This window comes from Somniosus microcephalus, chromosome 1 (assembly GCF_052327205.1).
Source record: "Somniosus microcephalus isolate GS21.2 chromosome 1, FLI_Smic_1.0, whole genome shotgun sequence".
NCBI lineage: Eukaryota > Metazoa > Chordata > Chondrichthyes > Squaliformes > Somniosidae > Somniosus > Somniosus microcephalus.
This window is the reverse complement of record NC_140987.1, coordinates 225,457,219-225,480,626: the sequence shown is the minus strand read 5'-3', so window position 1 is coordinate 225,480,626 and position 23,408 is coordinate 225,457,219. Positions and strand designations below refer to the sequence as shown.

The following is a 23,408-nucleotide window of genomic DNA, read 5'->3' as shown; positions in this document are numbered from 1 at the left end:
GTTTAGCGCCTTAAGAGTAGCGTGCAGCACCTGATTTAGCACCGCAATCACCTTTAGGGGCGCTGCAACCCAATATCGCGCTAGGTGGTGCTAAATTGCGCCTGGCGCTAAACTTTGCGCATCGCCAGGACTAGCGCCCCAAACGCGGCTATACCGAATTTCTAGGCCTAAAAGTCTTATTTCTGAGTGCACTTCCTGTCTACAAAACCTTACTTCCCCATATGTTTTGCCAGACTTTTGTGAGAGAGAGTGGCTTTGGAATTTTATGGGCTTTCCAGTGCACTCCCACTGTACGTCAGGCAGGAATGTAGTGGAAAGCCAGGGAAATAAGCTGAGACCCAGATACGGCCAGGTCTTGTCTTTCACTGCCAGATTCTGTGGGGCCTTGCTTGTGGTAGAACCTCTACCCACCCCAAACAAGGCCACCCATATTAGAGGGATCATGGTCAGGGATAGAGGAGTGTGAAGCTGGGAGCTTCCTTGGCCTTAGCTGAAGATCCACCGGCAAGCTGGTACTCCAGTTGAGAAGAGGCATACTGGCTTGTTAGTCAGCATGATTAGTTCCTTCTGTGAGTCCAGTTCTGGGATGTGGCCTGGCACTTGGACGATCAAAGATTTTGGACATGATTTTTTGGCCGCCTTATAACATGGTGACTATGCTTTTGATTCTTCAGAACCTTTTGAGGTTCCAAGCAGTTTGCCACTGCCACATTTCCCGGCCCCTTCTTGTGGTAGGTGCCTAAGATGCACCCATAATGTCATAGGCACGTGCCATTTTTGTTTAAATCAAGGAACCTCCCCTGAGTAATTTGAGACATGACGTGGTAAATGTAGCATGCTTGGGAGGAACAGGTGACTTTGGACCTACGGGGGGTGAAATTGGGTGCCTTTGCGCTAATGGGTTTGCTAAATGGCTTTGCGACTTTGCCTGGCGCTAACATCGACTCCCGCCATATTCGGCAGGAGTTTTGCGGTGGCACTACGGCGTTGCGCCCCAATCTCCTTCGCCCCGAGATCGTGTTGTCAATGCCATGCACATCGCCCTGGTAGCACCCCAAACCCGAAATTGACCCGCTGTTGAAGTCTCCGCCCACCCCGCTCTGCGACGTTAGCTCCCTAAGAAGGAAGTGGAGCGCTTGATTTGGTGCTCCACTTCCCTCTTGGGGCGCTAAAACTCAATTTTGTGGTCGCCAGCGCTAATTAGCGGCGGGTGCTAAACTTAGCACCCAAAAATGGTCGATACCGAATATTTCCCCCATGGTTCCCAAGGCTCACTACCATTGGGGTTTTCCTTCTGTCATTTCTGGCTCAGTTGTAGACTAATTGATAGAATTGATTGCTATAATTAGTCAACAACTCCATTATCGTTGTAACATGCAACTACTAGGATGTAGAAGGTGAACTAGATGAACTTTGGCCTTTTTTCGTATAGCAATTCATATGTTCCTGACCCAAGCTAGCCTGGTGGGGTCAGAAGTGAAAGTTCCCGGTGGGCAAATCCTGTGACTTACATCTGGATCAGAGGCCCACAGAAATTTGGAGCCAATGTCTTCGCCTCTTAATTTGAGTTTATATTTAAAAAACATACAAATTGTCTTTAATTATCACTTGTGTTATGTTAATAGGACAATCTCTGATTATTACTGGGGTAGTGTTGATAGCAATTAGAATATTTACAGAGCAACACAGCGACAGAGAGCGACACATGGAGTATCTTACTTTATTGTAATTTGTGTCCTTATGTTCAATTATAAAAAGGAATAGGTGTTTGAAAGTTCCAATTATCTCCTGTGTTTTGTTGATTGTTAGGAATTAGAATGTTTACATTATCTTACAGCTGTGAGACAGAAAGAGAGAGACAGACAGACAGGGAGAGAAACACGTGGAGATAGAGAAAGTGAGATAGACAGACACAGAGATACATAGCCAGGAACCAATCACAAACCAAATTCAATGATTATATAGATCCCTTAGAAAGCCATACAGTAGATCCCTAACCCAGAGCTATCAGATCAATGCCCTGACCCTCTTCTCACTGCTGACAGACACCAGGAACCTACCAGTGAGCCAAACCTCATATTCCACCCCAATAGTGTCAGAACTCAGGTTCACCCCTCCGCAGTTCTGCCGAACCCCAGGTCCCATTCCCAGTGCGACAAAAGCCCAGGGCTAACCCTATTGGTACTAAAGCTCAAGACTGCCATTGAGTTGCCTCACATGCATGAAGACTTCAACATGCATAAGTGCATGAGCATTATGGAATGTGGAGTCCATTTTAAGGATAAAAACTAAAATTCCCTTTATTCAGAATTCATCTTAGTCACAGGACTACAACTCCCAGTGTACGCTGCAGGAAAAATGCCTCTATATTGTCAACTTGAGCCCCCAAGAGATGGGGAAAGGGCTGTTAGAGTGACTTGCAACATCGTATAAGTAGGTTTTGTTCATTTTTTCCCCAAAGTTGTTTAATTTCTTTCTAGATGTCTATAATGGGTTGTCCGGGAGACCAACGTGAACACTCAAAGGAGTTTGAACAAAAATTGTCAGCGATTTGTTGGTTGCTTTCATGGAGGTTTCCAGTTGTTTATTGGTTGATTTTTGATTAATACGGCTTTTGAGCTAATCATTCTGGTTTGCTTAACAGGTAATGGTTTGTTATTCATTGTATTTTTTTCATCAATGGGACATTCACAAATTTTTTGTCCTACAGATAAGTGTCAGCCGTGGCTCAGTGTGGTTACACTCTCACCTCGTCCAAAGGTCATAGGTTCAAGCCCCACTCCAGAGACTTGAGCACATAATCTAGGCTGACACCAGTGCAGTACTGAGGGAGTGCGGCATTGTCACAGGGTCTGTCTTTCAGATGAGGCTTTAAACAGAAGCCCCGGCTGCCATCTCAGGTGGGAGTAAAAGATTCCATGGCACTATTTGAAGAAGAGCAGAGAAGTTTCTCCCAGGGTGCTGACCAAAATTTATCCTTCAACCAAAATCTCAAACCGATGATCTGGTCAATTACTCCATTACTGTTTGTGGCAGCTTGCTTTTCCTCATGTTTCCTACATTACAAGAGCACTTCAAAACTATTTAATTGGTTGTAAAGCGCTTTGGGATGTCCTGAGGTCATGGAAAGTGCTATATAAATGCAAGTCTTTCTTTTTCTTTCCTATTCCCAAGGTTTACACTGAATCACCACAGCTTTGAGCTTAATTAATAGTCTTTCATGTGGAACTTTATGAAAAGCCTTTTAGAAGTCGAAGTACACCATGTCATGGAGCTTACCACAGTCCTGCTTTGGGTCCTCCTTAGGTCGTGAAAGGCACTATTTAAATGCAAGTCTTACTTTATATATTTCTAAGTCCTATTTTTTTCTTTTTCCACACCCTACAAATTCACACTAGACATCAGGCTTTTAATGATATAGATTTTGCTTGCTATCAGGTTGCTTGTTTCAAAGTCGTGAATAATAAAATCCTGGATCCAATCCCAATATTTTTAATCCAGTCCACGATTTTTCATTTCCTTTCACTTTATTATGCGGAAGTGAACTTTATCCCACAAAAGGCTCAATATCCTGTAGGTAAATGGATCTGATACGTTCTGATCCACACTGACAGGAGCAGCTTCCTGGTGTCAGTGTAGAGCTACGACTCTGAGCCATTCCCGATGGACATCCTGCAGCTCAGGTATCTGTTTTCAGTGATTCTCTTTCTCCAGAGGGCTACTAGTGAGAATGTGCTGATCTGGCCTGCAGAAGGCAGTCACTGGATTAATTTGAAACCCGTCATTGAGGAGCTGATCGAGAGGGGTCATAACGTTACTGTGGCTGTACATACAGCTACACTTTACCTAAACTATTCTGAGCCCTCACCCATGACATTTGAAGTATTTCAAGTACCGTTTACCAGTGAGAAACACAGAGATTATATGAAGAACTTTCTGGAATTCTGGATCTACGAGAAACCTCATTTATCCTACTGGGGCGGGTACAAAAAAATCTCAGCAATCGTGGAAACTGTAACAAAGCTGAACAGACAGATCTGTGATGGAATAATAAAGAACCACAAACTGATGCAAAAACTGCAAGATTCCAAGTTTAAAGTTCTGCTGTCTGACCCTGTACAGCCTTGTGGTGATCTTCTGGCTGTGAAGCTGGGAATTCCCTTCATCTTCACTCTGAGATTCTCCCTCGGGTCTGCAATGGAGAGGCTGTGTGGACAAATCCCAGCTCCTCCTGCCTATGTACCTGTTACCATGTCAGAGTTTTCTGATAAAATGGCATTTGCCGAGAGATTTCAAAATATCCTTTACTCGCTCACGTATGACCTGATGAGCAAGTGGTTCTGGCGTGATTGGGACGTGTACTACAGTGAAGTTTTAGGTGAGTTTGGGCAGTGTCTTTTACTGGAGCTAAAAGGGTTGAAATTGTACTGCGCTTTATTACATGGCGTTTGCGTTGTGACCCTCTGTGAAAACCGGAAGACAGCACCGATGAAGAACATTTAGAAAGGGACAGAACAAATAGACGAGGGAGGGGAAAAACATACACACCCACAAGCGTTCAAGCACCTTTCTATCAGGAAGTTCCAAAACGCTTTTGAACCAATAAAATCACTATTTGTGAGCTGCAACCATCATGGATTTAACCAATATTGCGACCAAACTTTAAAATTCCAGTCAGTGGGTGCTGGTGGATCTTCTGCCCCTTATCAATAGTGCATTATGGGGGAAAGTTCCCGGCCATCCCCAAGATTTTCCTCCCTTTAAGACCTCAGTGGAAACCTCAGAGGAGTCCCTTTGAAGCATACTGAAGGCCCCAAAACTTTACTAGTGTAACTTACTTGATCCCAGAGTGGATCAATTACCTTCTCTAGTCAGAGTGACTCCGATGGGAGCTGCGGAGTTTAAAAAAAGATTCTTCAGCCCTTTTGGACCTTGGCAGGATTCTGCTCTGCCTTGGAAGGGTGAAGACAGGAGTTGGTGGCTTGCCATACTATGCAAGTGACCCTTTACCCTGGTTTCGTGTGAGGGCGTTCCTCTCTTAACCAAGGTCAACTTCAATCTGTTAAGGATCAGTGTAAAACTTTGAGCAATATAGGGGAAAGGTGAACTACGCTCAGAGCTTGAAAGATCATCCAAACACCCTCTGGTACTGAGATTATGGAGTCAGTCCAGTGGTGTTTGTAATAATTGCTCTCACCTGAAATATGTTTTGATTTCTGATTTATTTTTTAGCTCCATTCTTTGAACAAACTTGTTCAGATTTTCTCTCACTTTCTCTTCTGTTTTGCTGAAGACTTATGACAGGGTACAACCCCACCTGTCCTTAATACATTACCCTGCCTGTTGATTTGCATTCATTTTAAAGTCTTATGGCGCGAGTGTTAACCGCTAAAATGTAACAATATTTTAGCCCCATATGTTTACCATGAGTTACCATGTTTTGAGTAACCAGCATCAAAAATCAGTCAAGTGAGATATTTGTATTTTCTTGGGATGTGAGTGATGTTGGCAAGACTGCATCAATTCCCCATCTTTAGTTGCCCTTGGGGCAATGGGGGTGGGCCTCCTTTTTACAACTAAGTGGCTTGCTTAGGTTTACTCTTTAGTCCAACTCTTAAGAGGAATGAAGGGAATTAGTCTGTTCCTGTCCAACATCCCCATTTGTCAAGGTTACATTTTTTGTAGCAAACTTTGGATAGTTAGGTTATTTGCATTTGTGGTGCTGTTATCTTTTCAGCAACTTTGAGGATGTGGCTCTTTGATTCATTTATCTAGTACTTGCGCACCAAATTGAACTTAATAGCAACATCTTAATATAAGTTAACCCGAAATCACTCCTAGGCCAAAAAGGCAAAAATCTTAAAACGTGACACAAATTGTACCAGTGCAGTGATAGGAATAAAGCCAGTGAATACATTCACATCAGACAACATCCCCTTCTCTCAAATAAAGTGGCTGCAACGAGCATTGAGGAAAATAAACCTTCGTATAAGACAACATCCAGGCATGCCCCAGAAAGTCTCCTTGAGGAAAATTAAAAGTTTTTAAAAACTGCATTTTTAGAACAAACATTAATAAAAGCATCTAAAGCTCAGTAGCCATCAGCTAATCTCAAAACTTTTCTTTCTCAAATTTGTATGCGAACAACAGTGAGGGGGGATAAAATCGGTTCTCACAGCCTTCAGTTCGGTCTCCAACTTACCTGATTGGTTATATGAACACACGAGCAATGATGGACAGGTAAAGGGTAAAGCCCCTCTGGCCCATCGAGCCTGTCCCACACATAGAAGATAGGAGCAGGAGTAGGCCATTCGGCACCTCGAGCCTGTTCCGCCATTTAATATCATGGCTGATCATCCAAATTCAGTACCCTGTCCCTGCTTTCTCCCCATATCCCTTGATCCCTTTAGCCTTAAGAAATATATCTAACTCCTTGAATATATTTAATGAATTGGCCTCAACTGCTTTGTGTGGTAGAGAATTCCACAGGTTCACCACTCTCTGGGTGAAGAAATTCCTCCTCATCTCAGTCCTAAATGGCTTACCCCTTATCTTTAGGCTGTGACCCCTGGTTCTGGACTCGCCCGCCATTGGGAACATCCTTCCTGCATCTAGTCTGTCTAGTCCTGTTAGAATTTTATAAGTTTCAATGAGATCCCCTCTCATTCTTCCAAACGCTAGCGACTATAAGCCTAATCGACCCAATCTCTCCTCATACGTCATTCCTGCCATCCCCCAGGTATCAGTCTGGTGAATCTTCGCTGCACTCTCTCCATGGCAACAACATTCTTCCTCAGATAAGGCGACCAAAACTGCACACAATACTCAAGGTGTGGTCTCACCAAGGCCCTATACAACTGCAGCAAGACATCCTTGCTCCTGTACTCGAATCCTCTCGCTATGAAGGCCAACATACCATTTGCCTTCTTAACCGCCTGCTGCACCTGCATGCTTACCTTCAGCGATTGGTGCACAAGGACACCCAGGTCTCGTTGCACTTCCCCTTTTCCCAATCTATTGCCGTTCAGATAAAAATCTGTCTTCCTGTTTTTGCCACCAAGATGGATAACTTCGCATTTATCCACATTATACAGTACTGCATTGGCCATGCATCTGCCCAATCACCCAACCTGTCCAAATCATACTGGAGTTTCTCGGCATCCTACTCACAGCACACATGCGCACCCAGCTTTGTGTTGTCTGCAAACTTGGAGATATTACATCTAGTTCCCTCGTCTAGATCATTTATATATATTGTGAATAGCTGGGGTCCTAGCACCGATCCCTGCGGTACCGCACTTGTCACTGCCTGCCACTCGGAAAAAGACCTGTTTATTCCAACTCTTTGCTTCCTGTCTGCCAACCAGTTCTTTATCCAAGACAGTACCTTACCCCCAATCCCATGTGCTTTAACTTTGCACGCTAATCTCTTATGCGGGGCCTTATCGAAAGCCTTCTGAAAGTCCAAATACACCATATCCACTGGCTCTCCCTTATCTATTCTCCCAGTTACATCCTCAAAAAATTCCAGTAGATTAGTCAAGCATGATTTACCTTTTGTAAATCCATGTTGACTTTGTCCGATCCTGTCACTGTTTTCCAAGTGCTCTTTTATTACATCTTTTATAATGGACTCTAGCATTTTCCCCACTGCCGATGTCAGGCTTACCGGTCTATAATTCCCCGTTTTCTCTCTACTACCATTTTTAAATAGTGGGGTTACATTAGCTATCCTCCAATCCATGGGAACTGTTCCAGAGTCTATAGAATTTTGGAAGATGACCAGCAATGCATCTACTATTTCTAGGGCCATTTCCTTAAGTACCCTAGGATGTAGATTATCAGGCCCTGGGTATTTATCGGCCTTCAATCCCGTCAATTTCCCTAACACCATTTCCCTACAAATACTGATTTCATTCAATTCCTCCCGCTCATTAGACCCTATGCTCCCCGACATCTCTGGGTGGTTATTTGTGTCCTCCTTTGTGAAGACAGAACCAAAGTATGTATTTAATTGGTCTTCCATTTCTTTGTTCCCCATTATAAATTCCCCTGATTCTGACTGCAAGGGACCTACGCTTGACTTCACCAATCTTTTTCTCTTCACATAACTATAGAAGTTTTTACAGTCAGTTTTTATGTTCCCTGCAAGCTTACTCTCATAATCTATTTTCCCCCCTCTTAATTAATCCCTTTGTCCTCCTTTGCTGAATCTTAAACTGCTCCCAATCCTCAGGTTTGCTGCTTTTTCTGGCCAAATTATATGTCTTCTCCTTGGATCTTATGCTATCCCTAATTTCCCTTGTTAGTCACGGTTGAGTCACCTTTTTTGTTTAATTTTTATGCCAAACAGGGATGAACAAATTCTGTAGTTCATCCATGTGATCTTTAAATGTTTGCCATTGCCTATCCACTGTCAACCCTTTAAGTAACGTTCCCCAATCCATCCTAGCCAACTCGTGCCTCATACCATCGTAGTTTCCTTTATTTAAATTCAGGACCCGAGTCTCTGAGTCAACTACTTCACTCTCCATTTTAATGAAGAATTCTATTGTATTATGATCGCTCCTCCCTAAGGGGCATCACACAACAAGATTGCTAATTAATCCTTTCTCATTACATAATACCCAGTCTAAGATGGCCTGATCTCTAGTTGTTTCCTCGACATATTGGTCCAGAAAACCATCCCATATACACTCTAGGAATCCCTCCTCCACAGTATTGTTACTAATTTGGTTAGCCCAATCTATATGTAGATTAAAGTCACCCATGATAACTGCTGTGCCCTTATTGCACACATCTCTAATTTCCCGTTTAATGCTATCCCCAACCTCAGCATTACTGTTTGGGGGTCTCTATACAACTCCCACGAACGTTTTCTGTCCCTTGGTATTTCTCAGCTCTGCCCATACAGATTCCACATCATCAGAGCTAATATCCTTCCTTACTATTGTGTTAATCTCCTCTTTAACCAGCAATGCTACCCCACCTCCTTTTCCTTTTTTCCTGTCCTTCCTGAATATTGAATACCCCTGGATGTTGAATTCCCAGTCTTGGTCACCCTGGAACCATGTCTCCGTAATCCCAATTATATCATACCCGTTTACATCTATTTGCGCAGTTCATTCATCCACCGTATTACGAATGCTCCTCGCATTAAGACACAAAGGGGGAGAAATTCGGTTGGTAGCGCCAGGGCTTAGCGCCTACAGAGGCCGAGGAGCGGGGGGCTAAGCAGCTAGCGGCTGGGCATCGCGAGGCGAGCGCCTCGTCCCATATTGAGTGGGCTCTTTGCGCCGGCGCAAAAACTTAGCGCCCGCTCGCGGGCGCAGGCTGATCATGGCATCATTTCAGTGTGCAACGCCTTTTTGGCGCCCCGGACCGGAAATTGAGTGGCGCCCGCCTCCGTTCCGCCTGGCGCTAATAGTGACAGCTCACTGGAACGTTCCCCAGGCACTCTCGGGCTAGGGGGGTGCTCTTTAAAGGGGACTGCACTGTTATCAAAGCGTCAGCCATTTTGAGAGCGCAACTTGTTGGTTGGTTTGAGAGAGTTGCATAGCTGCAGTGGGAGAGCCTTATTGCCATTCAGCCAGCGGTGCCAGAGGACCGTCAGCCCCGTGAACATTACCTTGCTGCTGGTGAGACATTACAACCTTTACCTTGTTCGCTCTTATTATGGGGGCTGCTCTGGAGGGGAACGTCCTGCTGGTCGACCATGTTGAGAGGGCACAGAGATGGAGGGAGAGAGGGCCAGGAGTGGCCAGACGGAGGAGGGCCAACAGACGTCGCCACACCAGACCTTACGCGGCGAGGATTTTCAGGCAACAGTTCTCCTACCACAACATGTCGGAGGAGCAGTGTGTCAGAAGGCTGCGATTCCACAAGGAGGTGGTGACTGAGCTGTGCCACCTGCTTCAGGATGATTTGCAGCCGAAGATACGGTGCAGGACCTTTCTGTCGGTGGCCGTAAAGGTTACTGTAGCCCTGAATTTCTTTGCCAGCGGCTCGTTTCAGGCAGCAACTGGGGACATTGCTAACATTTCCCAGTTTGCGGTGCATTGCTGCATCCGCCAAGTTACAGATGCCCTATATAAGAGGAGGCGGCAATTCATCTCGTTCCCTTTGACACCGGAGAAACAGCAGGAGCGCGCACAGGGCTTCGCGGCAATAGCTGACTTCCCCATGGTGCAGGGCGCCATTGACTGTACGCACGTGGCTTTGCGCGCGCCTGTACAGAATCCCGAGGAATTCCACAACTGCAAGGGGTTCCACTCCCTCAATGTACAGCTGGTCTGTGGCCACCGGCAGCTGATCCTCGCGGTCAACGCACAATACCCTGGCAGCAGCCACGACGCTTTCATCCTACGTCAGACCTCAGTGGCAGACCTTTTCGAGGCCACGGCTCACCCATGAGGCTGGCTTCTCGGAGACAAGGGCTATCCTCTGTGCCCCTGGCTTATGACCCCGCTCCATTCGGCCAGCACCCCGGCAGAGGAGCAGTACAACGCCAGCCATCAGGCGACGCGGAACATTGTGGAGCACACAATTGGTGTGCTCAAGCAGCGGTTCCGCTGTCTCGACCATTCGGGGGGCGCCCTGCAGTACTCGCCGGAGCGAGTCACCCATGTTGTCGTTGCCTGCTGCATGCTCCACAACCTCGCCATCCAACGCACCCAGCCAATGCCAGCCGACCTTGAAGGACCAGCAGAGGAGGAGGAGGTGGAGGAGGAGGAGGAGGAGGAAGATGGGAGGGTTCCAGAAACTGGAAGGGCCGTCCGTCAGAGGCTCATAAAGGGTCGGTTCTAGGCCCCTCTGACGGAATGCTTGGTGTCATTGGGAGAGAACCGTCCGGGTCACCCAAGGCCTATGAAGGCCAGAATGATTGTAAATAGTATAGATGGCCATTGTAAATAAAACCTTTTCTTTATTTTCAAAAATGTGCTTCCTTCCAACATGGCAAAGCAATGGCAACCGAAAGCATAACTAACGAAATAACCCGCCAGACTACCCAAAACATTACTAACATTCACAGCAGGTGTATACGGCCTTGAATTCTACAAATAAGACGTCTCACCAGCTCCCTCTACTCTTGACCCCTTGATGGTGATCTACTTCTCTTACGAGATCGGCCCCTTCCCTCCCTGCAGCTCCTCCGCAATTGGACCCCAGTGGCTGCATCAAGGCTGGGGGACGCCTGCTGAGTGTCCGAAAGTGCAGAAGCCCCTGAGGGACGGCGTGGACGACCTCTGGGCTTGGAGGGCCCGGATGCTGACTGCTCCAACTGTGCATGGGTGGAAGCAGTCTGTCCTGCAGGCGGTGGCAGCTGCGGTGGAGACGGCCCAGCGGTGGCATCAGGAATGCTGACATCCTGAGAGTGGACAGCAGCTCCCTGGTCAACCGACACACTGGCACTCTGATGGGGCAGCACCGCAGCATGTGCACCAATCGGCTGGTCCACAGATTGACGGCCTGCTGTGGTGCTGCAAGGGCCCCGGGTAATCCTGCCTGATCCATCGAGGGTGGCAGCAGTCAGTGCTCACGTGGCCTCAATTTGCGTCTGCATGAGGCCAGCGAGTGACTGCATGGCAGCACTCAGCACTTGCATGGCAGGTGCCAGTGCTTCGGTGAAGCCCTGGACAGTCCTTTCCAGTGCTTCGCTGAAGGCCGGGACAGTCCTTTCCACTGCTTCGGTGAAGCCCTGGACAGTCCTTTCCAGGGCTGACCCGAAGCCGTGGACAGTCCTTTCCAGTGATGCCCCGAAGTCCTGGACAGTCCTTTCCAGTGCTGCCCCAAAGTCCTGCGCACTCCTTGCCTGTGCTGCCCCGAAGTCCTGCACACTCCTTGCCTGTGCTGCCCCGAAGTCTTGGACACTCCTTCCCAGTGTCTCGACGGATTCAGGCATCCTTGCCACTGCAGCCATCAGCTCAGTGTGCCTGAGCCGAGCCTGGGCGCTCATTTCAGCGAGGGACCGCACCTCTTCCACGCTCTGTGCAGCAATCATCGTGGCCTGACTCGCCCTCCGGGGAGACGGCCCCCGAGCTTCCCTACCCCCCTTGCATTGCTGCAGCCCGCTGGTTCCTGGAACTGGTTCCTCATCAGAGCCACCCCCCACCGCCCCCGCTCCCCTCCAGGGAAGTACTATCCCCAGTCTCCAGATGGGCTGGCTCACCTGAGGCTGGCACGGATGTTCCAGCTTCCTCCTGCTGGTTGCCTCCAGAGTCAGTGGCACTGGCAGCTTGAGGGCCCATCTCCCGAGCTGGTGATGCAGCATCTGAAAGCAGGGAGGTTGAAGAGTGGCTTTAGCGAAAGGACAGGGTGTCAGCAAGGGATGCAAGATTGCAGCAATGCTATGACATGGGTCCAGAGTGAAAAGCATGCTGGTGGGGGGAACAAGTGGAAGGAGACAGATCAAAAAGGTGATGACCTTACCATCGCTGTGCACAATGGGGTCGGCAGCTCCAGTGGTGGCAGGTCCAGTCATCCGGCCTCCAACAATCTGTTGAACTCTCTCCTCGAGGTCCGTGAGGGTCTGGAGGTGAGGACGTCCTTCTCCGGTCCGAAGCTGCCCTTCGCGGTTCCTGGCCAGCTTGGCCTGCAGGAGAAAGGATGGGAAGTGATGAAACATGATGCCCTGAGCTGTCATCTCATGCCCCCCATGGTGGAATAGCCCTTACATGATGCCCTGAGCTGTCATCTCATGCCCCCCATGGTGGAATAGCCCTTACATGATGCCCTGAGTTGTCATCTCATGCCCCCCATGGTGGACTAGCCCTTACATGATGCCCTGAGTTTAATGTGCATGTGTGATCCCAGAAAGGGCCATGGGTGCTTGCTGACAGATGGCCAATGGGGCATCGCGCACCCTCTGGCCATAAAGTCAGGTGCAGATGGAGGGATGAAGAAGATTGCCAAAACACCACTCACCCTGACGACCCGAGTGATGCCGTTGAATTTCTTCCTGCATTGCACAGGGCTCCTGGTCACCATGCTGTTGGAGTTGACCTTTTTAGAAACTTCCCTCCAAACTCTGCGGTATTCCTTCTGATTAGGCCTCCTGCCATTGTCGGGGTACAGCACAGCTCGCCGGTGCTCCACTGCGCCCACCAAAGCATCCAATACCCCATTGGTAAAGCGCTCCGCTCTCTGCCTCACCCTCTCCATCTTCTCAAAGTTTGCAACGCCACAGAATGCCCAGCGCCGATTTTGAGGCCTACAAGTCGCAGAGTGTGGCTGCTGATCCTTACTGACCCACCCCTTTAAGAGCTGGCCGGCGCCTGAAAGTCTCGTGGTCATCGATTATTGACAGCACCTGCGCCCGCCCGCCCCGATATTGAGTAGTGCCACCAGGTTAGCGCCTTAGGAGTCCCGTGTAACGCCTGGTTCTGCGCCGCAATCACCTTTAGGGGTGCTGCAACCCAATATCGCGCGAGGTGGCGATAAGTTGCATCTGGCTATAAAATTTGCGCAGCGCCAATTCTAACGCCCCAAGCGGGGCTATACCCAATTTCTAGGCCTTAGTCCTTTTCGAATTATTATTTACTGTGGCCCTGTTTGATTTACACCCTTGATTTCTCTGCCTTCCACTTTTGCTTTTCTCCTTCCTGTCTTTTGTTTCTATCCTTGTCCCAACCCCCTGCCATTTTAGTTTAAACTTTCCCCAACAGCACTAGCAAACACCCCCCCTAGGATATCAGTTCCGGTCCCACCCAAGTGCAAACCTTTTGATAACTGCTGTGCCCTTATTGCACGCATCTCTAATTTCCCATTTAATGCCATCCCCAACCTCAGCATTACTGTTTGGGGGTCTGTATACAACTCCCACTAACATTTTCTGCCCCTTGGTACTGGTCCCACCTCCCCCAGAACCAGTTCCAACGCCCCAGGAATTTGAATCCCTCCCCCTTGCACCATTCCTCTAGCCATGTATTCACCTGAAATATCCTTCTATTTCTACTCTGACTAGCACGTGGCACTGGTAGCAATCCTGAGATTACTACCTTTGAGGTCCTATTTTTTTAATTTACCTCCTAACTCCCTATATTCAGCTTTTAGGACCTCATCCCGTTTTTTACCTATATCGTTGGTACCTATATGCACCACGACAACTGGCTGTTCACCCTCCCCCTCCAGAATGCCCTGCAGCCGCCCCGAGACATCCTTGACCCTTGCACCAGGGAGGCAACATACCATCCTGGAGTTTCGTTTGCGGCCGCAGAAACACTTATCTATTCCCCTTACAATGGAATCCCCTATCACTATAGCTCACCCACTCTTTTTCCTCCCGTCCTGTGCAGCAGGACCACCCATGGTTCCAGGAAGTTGGCTGCTGCTGCCTTCCCCCGATAAGCCATCTCCCTCAACAATATCCAAAGTGGTATATCTGTTTGAAAGGGGGATGGCCACAGGGGACCCCTGCACTACCTGCGCCTTCTACTCTGCCTGGTGGTCACCCATTCCCTTCCTGCCTGTGCAGCCTTTACCTGCGGTGTGACCAACTCCCTAAACATGCTATCCACGATGTCCTCAGCATCATGAATGCTCCAGTATGTATCCATTCACAGCACCAGCGCTGCAATGCAGTCTGTCATTAGCTGCAGCTGGATACACTTCCTGCACACATGGTCGTCAGGGACACAGGAAGTGTCCCTGATTTCCCACATAGTGCAGGAGGAGCCTGCCACGGGGCCGAGCTTTCCTGCCAATTGTGATACCTTGTGTATCTATATATATAAAAGGATACTTCTGTCTGTCTTGAATTAACTCGAAAGTTATAGAGCGTACCTACACGTGCGTTACGTCGAAAGAAAGTTGACGATTCCAGAACCGTCCTAAGCGTATTTACGTTTCGGCCGGACAAAAATTGCGCCCGCGGTATCCAAAAAATGTTAAACATTCCGCTCATTAGCATCGAGTGACGTCGAGGTCGACCAATCGTACGGCGGGTTCCTGGCGCGTGCAGCCGGGCCCTCCTACGGTCGAGTGACGGGACGATTGACCAATCCTACGCTTCAGTGACCTGACGGTCTACCAATCGGTGCGTGTGTGGGCGGGCCTTATCGTTCTGAACCGAGGTGAGTCACCGCCATCTTGATTTCAAACTTTTCATTTCTTCTTCCCGCTTTCTGCGTGTTTCTTTTCAAATCTACATTTCCAGCAAAAAAAAAGTTGCTTTTAAAAGACAAATTGTTTTTAAAAAAAGTTAATTCATTTGTAAATCCTTTGTCTAACCTCTATAATTTTTCCTACCTTTCACCGTTTTTCCAGGCCTCAAAGCCTGGGCGTCTGTTGACGAGCCCACGCCCGAGCTAGGCGCCTCCCGTCGGCGATCGACAAAAGGCCAGCGATCGCTGCCATCTTAGTGAAGGCTGGAGGGGGCGGGCCCTGAGCCGAGCGTCGCGCCGCCCGCCACCATCTTAGTAAAGGTGCGGGCGGGGCGGGAGTCAGCATCCGCGTCATCTTCCGCCCGGCGAGCGCGACTTGAGTCCGGCCGGGACTCACGCGGTAGGTTGCACGGCGGCGTCTCTTTGGTCTTGAAGCCGGTCTCGGGAAAGGCGGAGCTCGGGAGGGCGCGCAGCGGGGTCGGGAGAGCGCAGCGCGGGAGGGCGGGGCTCCGGAGAGCGGGGAGGGCGGGGCTCCGGAGGCCGGTGCTCGGGAAGGCGGAGCTCGGGAGGGTGCGCACTCTGGGGCTCGGGAGAGCGCAGTGGGAGGGCGGAGCTCCGGAGATCATGGGGGCGAGGGGGGCGAGCCTCGGGCGGGGCTCGGGAGATCGGGCCTCAGGAGATCGGCGCTCGGGAGGGCGGGGCTCGGGGACTCCCCCCTCCTCTCCCCTTCCCCCCTCCCCTCCCCTCCCCCTCCCCTTCCCTCCCCTCCCCTTCCCTCCCCTCCCCCCTCCCCCCCTCCCCTTCCCCCTCCCCTCCACTCCCCCCTCCCCTCCACTCCCCCCCCTCCACTCCCCCCTCCCCTCCACTCCCCCCCCTCCCCCTCCCCCTCCCCCCCCTCTTCCCCCCCTCCCTTCCCCCCTCCCCTTCTCCCCCTCCCCTTCCCCCCTCCTTTTCCCCCCCTCCTTTCCCCCCCTCTTTTCCCCCTCCCCTTCCACTCCCCCTTTCTTTCCCCCCTCCCGTTCCCTTCCCCCTCTTCCCTTCCCTTCCCCCCCTCCCCTTCGCCCCCCTCCCCTTCGGCCCCCTCCCCTTCGCCCCCCTCCCCTTCGCCCCCTCTCCCTCCCCCCCCCCTCTTCGCTCTCTCTCTTCCCCCCCCGGTCGCGCGCTCTCTCTCTCTTCCCCCCGGTCGCGCGCGCGCTCTTCCCCCCCACCTGGTTGCGCGCGCGCCTCCCCCCCACCCCCCGGGTCGTGCGCGCGCTCTTCCCACTCCCCGGTCGCGCGCACGCTCTTCCCCCCCCCAGGTCGCGCGCAGCGCTCTCCACCCCCCTCCCCCCCCGGTCGCGCGCGCACTCTTCCCCCCCCCCCCCCCCGGTCGCGCGCGCGCTCTTCCCCCCCCCCCCGGTCGCGTGCACGCTCTCTCTTCCAATAACAACATGCCCTCGAAAAGCCTCGGCACCGCCGGGCACTCCAGCTAGTCACTATATATACACTCTCCACCCCACGCAAAACCATGTAATCTCCTGGGAGAGGCAAAACAAAGATAAGAACTCAGTCCAATTTGGGGATAAAAATCTGGGAAATTCCTCTCCGACCCAGCTAGGTGATCGAAACTAGTCCAGAGGATCACTCTGGCCCTGAATTCCCTGTAAGAGGTGATCTCCGCCCCAGCCAGAAACAGGTCAGAATTCGGCGAATCAGCATCCCTTGCACGAGATGGAAGTCTGTTCCAGAGGTCCACTATTCTCTGGGAAAAGAACCACCTCCTGACATCTAACCTAGATCTGGCCTTATATAACTTAAATTTGTGTCCCCTGGTCCTCCCTAACCTATTAAATTGGTTATGACAACCTCCAGTTGTGTCATGTGATTGATTTCAATTGACAACTTCCAGTCCTAGTGGAAATAAAGCTGACTTTCCTTGTACAACACTGATGCACGGGTTGAAAAAGCTAATGCTTGCCATGTATGAATCAGCTTCAGTATGTGTGGGGTAGAGAGGACAGAAATCAATCAGAATTCTCACTCCTGATTGTTACTTAGTGACACTTTGCAGGATAGAACCACACATGCCAACAGTCCACATATTCTGTAAAATGTCTACATTTCAGACTCAGTCCAGATTCAATCTCTTGTAATTCACAGAAGTCAATCATGGGCCACCGCAGCTCAGTTGTATAAGTATGTATTGTCATATCACGTGACTCCTGTGTTTGGCAGGGCAGATTGAATTCAAGATGGAAATTCAATTTTCTCTGGAATTTGTTTACTTTGCAGCGTTTTGTGGATTACTGGTGTATAATTACTACATCGCTGGCAGGATTCATCAAAGGAAGGCACCTATCATTAGATGGCAATTAAGTTGAATGGCAGTGTTTGAATTTTAGTTTCATAGAATGATCCTGCACAGAAGAAGGTCATTCAGCCCATCTTGCCTGTGCTGGTTTTATCTATCCAATTAGTCTCACTCCCCTGCTCTTTCCCCATAGCCCAGCAAGTATTTATCCAATTCCCTTTTCATAGTTACTATTGAATCTGCTTCCACCACACTTTCAGGCAGCACATTCCAGATCGTAACAGCTCGCTGCATAAAAATATGTCTCCTCATCTCCCCCAGGTTATTTTGCCGATGATCTTAAATCTGTATCCTCTGGTTATTGACCATCGTGCCAGTGGAAACAGTTTCTTCTTACTTACTCTATCAAAAACCGTCATAATTTTGAACACCTCTATTAAACTTCCCCTTAAGCTTCACTGCTCTAAGGAGAACAATCCCAGTTTCTAGTTTAATTTGGATTTGGCCTAAAGACTACAATAATTCTAATCCTACAGCACTGATGAATTGAGGATAGGGGGTGTCCATGAGCTTGTCTATTTCTTGTTTTAGCGTTGGATCCATTTGCTTAGTAATTAAATCATGGTTGATTTTAGTTTCCATGGAATCTGAATGTATAATACCTAACACAGTTTAATGACACATATAGTAGAAATTCCTTTGTCTGATATTTTACTCTGTGGTGACACAGTGTAGGAGGTTTGGCAAACAATGAGCAGGACGTTAAAAGACTTCAGGAAGACTGAGACAGGTTAGGAGAATTGGACAGACAGATGGAAGATACGATTTAATGTAGATAAATGTGTGGTACATTTTGGGAGGATAAAAGAACAAAAAATAGAACGAAAGAAAGAAAGACTTGCATTTATATAGCGCCTTTCACGACCACCGGACGTCTCAATGCGCTTTTCTGTGAAAAAAAAAAGTACTTTTGAAGTGTAGTCACTGTTCTAATGTGGGAAACGCGGCAGCCAATTTGCGCACGGCAAGGTCCCACAAACAGTAATGTGATAATGACCAGATATTCTGGTTTTTTTTGTTATGTTGATTGAGGAATAAATATTGGCCAGGACACCGGGGATAGCTCCCCTGCTCTCTTCGAAGTAGTGCCATGGGGTCTTTTACGTCCCCCTGAGAGGGCAGATGGGGCCTCGGTTTAACATCTCATCCGAAAGACGGCACCTCCGACAGTGCAGCACTCCCTCAACACTGCTCTGGAGTGTCAGCCTAGATTTATGTGCTCAAGTAGGCGTATACACTCAATGGAAAGGCACTGAAAGGTGTGGATGAACAGTGAAATCTGATTTGAATACATAATTCCAAGAAGTGCAAGGGCAATTAGGGATGGGCAATAAATGCTGGCCTTGCCAGCGACGCCCACATCCCATAAACGAATACAAAAAAGTACAGGTAGATAAAGTCATAAAAGGGCCAATAGAATTATGGGTTTTATAAATAGGGGCAGAGAGCACGAAAGTAAAGAAGTAATGACAAATTTATACAAAACTTTGGTTAGGCCACGGTTAGAGTACTGTTGCATTTTTGGGAGTTCCATTATAGAAAGGACATTAAAGCCATAGAGAGCGTACAGAATAGATTCATTGGGATTATGCCAGGAATGAAAAAATATATTTATGAGGCGGGACTTGAGATATTGGATCTCTTTCCATTGGAGCAAGCAGGATAACAGGAGAATTAATAAAGGGTTTTAAAATTATGTAGAGTTTTGATAGAGTGGAAAGGGAAAGGGCTATTGTCACTGCTTGGGGAGTCAGTGATGAGAAGTAATCAATTTAAAATGATCACTATGAAAATGAGGTGAACGGTTAGGATAAATTGCTTTATGCAAAGGGTTGTTGAAGCATGGAATGCTTTGCCATAGAAAGTGGTTGAGGCAGATAGCATTGTAACATTTAACGGAAAATTGGATAAATCTTTGAAGTAGAGAATGATAGAAGGCTAGGGGGAGAGAACAGGTCAGTCAGATTTGTTTTTGGATCGCTCAAGCAAAGAACTGGCACAGACAAAATGAGCCGAATGGCTGCTATTGTTGAGCCCACATTGTTCAGCATTCAGAAGTGCATTTAGTTCCTGAGATATGAAGTGATTTAATCTTACTGCAGATAATGTTACTAATATTGGGTCTCTGAAAAATAGTCCCTATAATACACACACACATTTGCTATAATCTCCTGTTTGTTCTGCTGCTGTTTATAAAGGTGAACCAACAACATTCTGCGAAACAATGGGCAAGGCTGACATTTGGCTGATTCGAACGTATTGGGATTTTGAATTTCCCCGCCCACTTCTGCCCAATTTCATGTTTGTAGGAGGGCTTCACTGTCGACCAGCAAACCCCCTGCCTCAGGTAAGACTGCAGAAACAATGGAATCTGCAATTCATCACTGTACCAAACAAAGAGAACCATAACAATAAATAAATGAATGCAGTGCCTCTGGGGCGATTTCATAAGGTGTAATTGGACACTGGTCACCCAGCATTCTATCTGGAATGTGTAATTTCATCCAGTCAGGGTGCAGGCAGACTATTCACACTATTCAATACACCTCCAGCTTAAAGAGACACTGCCTTCGTTGAAAAAGCATTTGGGGAATTTTTGTTTTAGTGTTACTGGGCCAAGATCCTGTACTGTTTCTGGTTACGGTAGAAAGAAAGACTTGCATTTATATAGCACCTTTCACTGCATTTGGATGTCCAAAAGCACTTCACAGCCAATGAAGTACTTTTGAAGTGTAGCCACTGTTGTAATGTAGAAAATGTCGTCAGTTTTCTCTTTCTAGGTCCTATTAGGCCTACACCTCAACTCTTAATAGGGTAGGCAGTCTGCTCTATTTTGGCCAGAAATGCCCTTTTTGGCTACTAGAATGCTTGCAGTAGTGATCATGCAATACTATTGCCATCTAATTTCCCTTCACCTCCCCCACATCCCAAGCTCTCTGCCTAGATCTCCTATCCAACATGGCTCAGATTTGGAATTGTTCCGAATTGGGATTTAGCCTGTCCCCTCGACTTTGTAGTGCTACGCATTACGGTTCCAATGCTCTATGTTGCCTGCTGTTTCACATCACCATAAAATCAGATGCAAGTGATCTAAGATGTGTTTCAATAAGACTTACACCATCGCATCGTGTTCATAAACAGAGTAAATGGTTTGTGAAGCACCTTTTTTCCATGAAAAGAAATGGTGTCCATTTAAGCCATGTGCTCTGTTCTCACACCCTCTCTGAACCCATTCCTGTCTCAATCACTTAGCTTTCACTGAATGTTGGAGGAAAGGGAAGACATTTGGAGGAGAGAAAGACCCTCTGTAGTAAGTCAATAATATAACAAGGGGTTCTGACAACATCAAGATATCAAGCACACTGCCATGTGTATTATTCTTTATTATGTAATCTTTTCACTTTGGGTCTTTTTGGCAGCTGTGTCCTGCTTGAAACTAAGAGGCTCCTGTGATTGAGTCAAGTGGCCTGAACTGAAATAGCTTGAGGTGTTTTATTTCAATGTATGCTACATGGGAATGGTACATTCCATGCATATTGTAAAACTATGTCACTGAAAGGGAGGAGGTAACTCCTGGGCCAAGTGACTGGTTCCCAGATATTACATTCAGTACTAAAAAAATATATATTTATGAAAGTAATCCCATTTATACGACACCAGGGAACAATTTTAGCAACAGCTCAGCAGAGACTTGAGTTAAAAAAAGAGAGAAATGGCTTAATAACGGAATTGGCACACTGACACCATCAATCGGAAGCTGATGTGCTCAGAGGATCGAGCTCACTGGTGTGTCCAGGCATGAGGCAGTGATTGGTCTTTGTACACCCAACCTCACTTTTGACAGAAGATCAGGGATGTGGCGTCAGGTGGCATAGAGCCAGTGGAATGCTTCCCCATCCGATGTCTCCCTAGCCTGCCCTGTGCTCTCTGGAGGATGATATACCATAATCCTGTTTAAGAAACGGCCACCTCGAATATAAATTGAAAATCAATGCAAACACCATTCTAGATTTATAAGAGACCTCTGTGTGACGCAACATCTGTTTGTTTTACAGGAATTGGAAGAATTTGTTCAGAGTTCTGGGGAGCATGGCATTGTGGTGTTTTCTCTGGGCTCCATGATTAAGAACCTTACAGCTGAGAAAGCTAATCTGATTGCTGAAGCACTGGGACAGATTCCACAAAAGGTTTGTCTTGCTTTACAAACCCTCATTATATGTGCACTTGCATCTGGTCTTGCCAAAGTGAGGTTAAGGCGGAGAAAATGAGGCCAGGACCAACAGCCAAGTTTAGCATTGGTGAAGATAACCTTTACAGGCCACAGTATTTGGTATTTTGGTTCGGTAAGGGAAGAGTGAGGACATGGAGAATTTTAAAATCGAGGTGTTGAGATGATTGACCTCCATTTTATCATCGTCGTTTGGTTAAAATTCTGAAATTCTCTACCTAACAACGTTATGGGAGCACCATCGCCACAAGGACAGCACCTTCACAGGGTAACTAGGGATGGACTCCCAATGCGGCCTTGCAGTGTTGCCAACATCCTGAGAACCAATCATTTAGAAAAAGCAGGCCTCAAACACTCAAGTAATGAAACAAAAAGGAAAATACTACAGATGTTGGAGATGGGGGTTGTGTTCACTGGTACTGCAGGCGGATATTCGATCCCGGATATCCTGGCCAGAAAAGGACTATCTGGGTTGCCTCCTTCTTTCCACTTCTTCCTCTTCTGCTTCTTCCTCTTCTGCTTCTTCCTCTTCCCCCTCCTCCTCGTCCTCTTCCTCCTCCTTCATCTCCCTCTGCGAGCAGCTTGTCCCCTTTGCTGCCTCTGCTCCATCTCCATGTCATGCTGCAGCCAAAGGGGGATTGCAATTAGTGCCTCCATGACAGGGAGCAAGTTATGTTCCCAGAGGCTTTCCTTTAAGAGTCAAAGCCTTGAAAAAGTCTAGCAGCACTCCCTGCACTCCCTTCACACTTTAACAACTTTTTAAATGTATTATACCAAGCCACTACTCCAATAAAATGTAAAGAAACCACTACAGGACATCATTAAACTTGCAGAATGGGCATATAATTGGCAAATGAAGTTCAACACAGATAAATGTGAGGTGTTACATTTTGGTAGGAAGAATAGGGAGGTCACTTATTACTTGGAGGGCACGAGTCTAGGTGGGGTGGAGGAACAAAGGGATCTTAGTGTACAAATACACAAATCACTAAAAGTTGTGACACAGGTTAGCAAGGCCATAAAAAAAGCAAACCAAGCACTAGGGTTTATTTCTAGAGGGATAGAATTGAAAAGTAGGGAAGTTATGCTAAACCTGTATCGAACCTTGGTTAGACCACACTTAGAGTACTGCGTACAGTTCTGGTCGCCATATTATCTGAGGAAGGATGTTCTTGCCATGGAAGGAGTGCAGCGAAGATTCACCAGGCTGATACCTGGGATGACAGGAATGACGACGTATGAGGAGAGATTGGGTCGATTGGGCTTATACTCGCTGGAGTTTAGAAGAATGAGAGGGGATCTCATTGAAACTTATAAAATTCTGACAGGACTGGACAGACTAGATGCAGGAAGGATGTTCCCGATGGTCAAGGAGTCCAGAACCAGGGGTCACAGTCTAAGGATAAGGGGTAGGCCATTTAGGACAGAAAATGAGGAGGAATTTTTTCACCCAGAGAGTGGTGAACCTGTGGAATTCTCTGCCACAGAAGGCAGTAGAGGCCAATTCATTAAATATATTCAAGAAGGAGTTGGATATATTTCTTAAGGCTAAAGGGATCAAGGGGTATGGGGAGAAAGCAGGGACAGGGTACTGAATTTGGATGATCATCCATGATCGCATTGAATGGCGGAGCAGGCTCGAGGGGCCGAATGGCCTACTCCTGCTCCTATCTTCTATGTTTCTATTATGAAAAGGATATAGAGGCACTGGAGAGGGTGCGGAGAAGAT

The 23,408-nt window shown here is 47.8% G+C and overlaps 1 protein-coding gene across 3 annotated transcripts in view; it reads left to right on the top strand.

The window, feature by feature from the left end:
- Window positions 1-23,408, top strand: part of ugt2a5 (UDP glucuronosyltransferase 2 family, polypeptide A5) — a 138,250-nt gene that overhangs the window by 96,787 nt on the left and 18,055 nt on the right. For 2 of the 3 annotated variants that reach the window (XM_085990899.1, XM_085990913.1), the window contains exons 2-3: window positions 19,650-19,798; window positions 21,507-21,638. In XM_085990899.1, the coding sequence (XP_085847025.1) occupies window positions 19,650-19,798; window positions 21,507-21,638 (281 nt within the window). Of the gene's footprint in view, window positions 1-3,515; window positions 4,379-19,649; window positions 19,799-21,506; window positions 21,639-23,408 lie in introns of those variants that run through there. The other variant, XM_085990907.1, reaches the window with a different exon arrangement.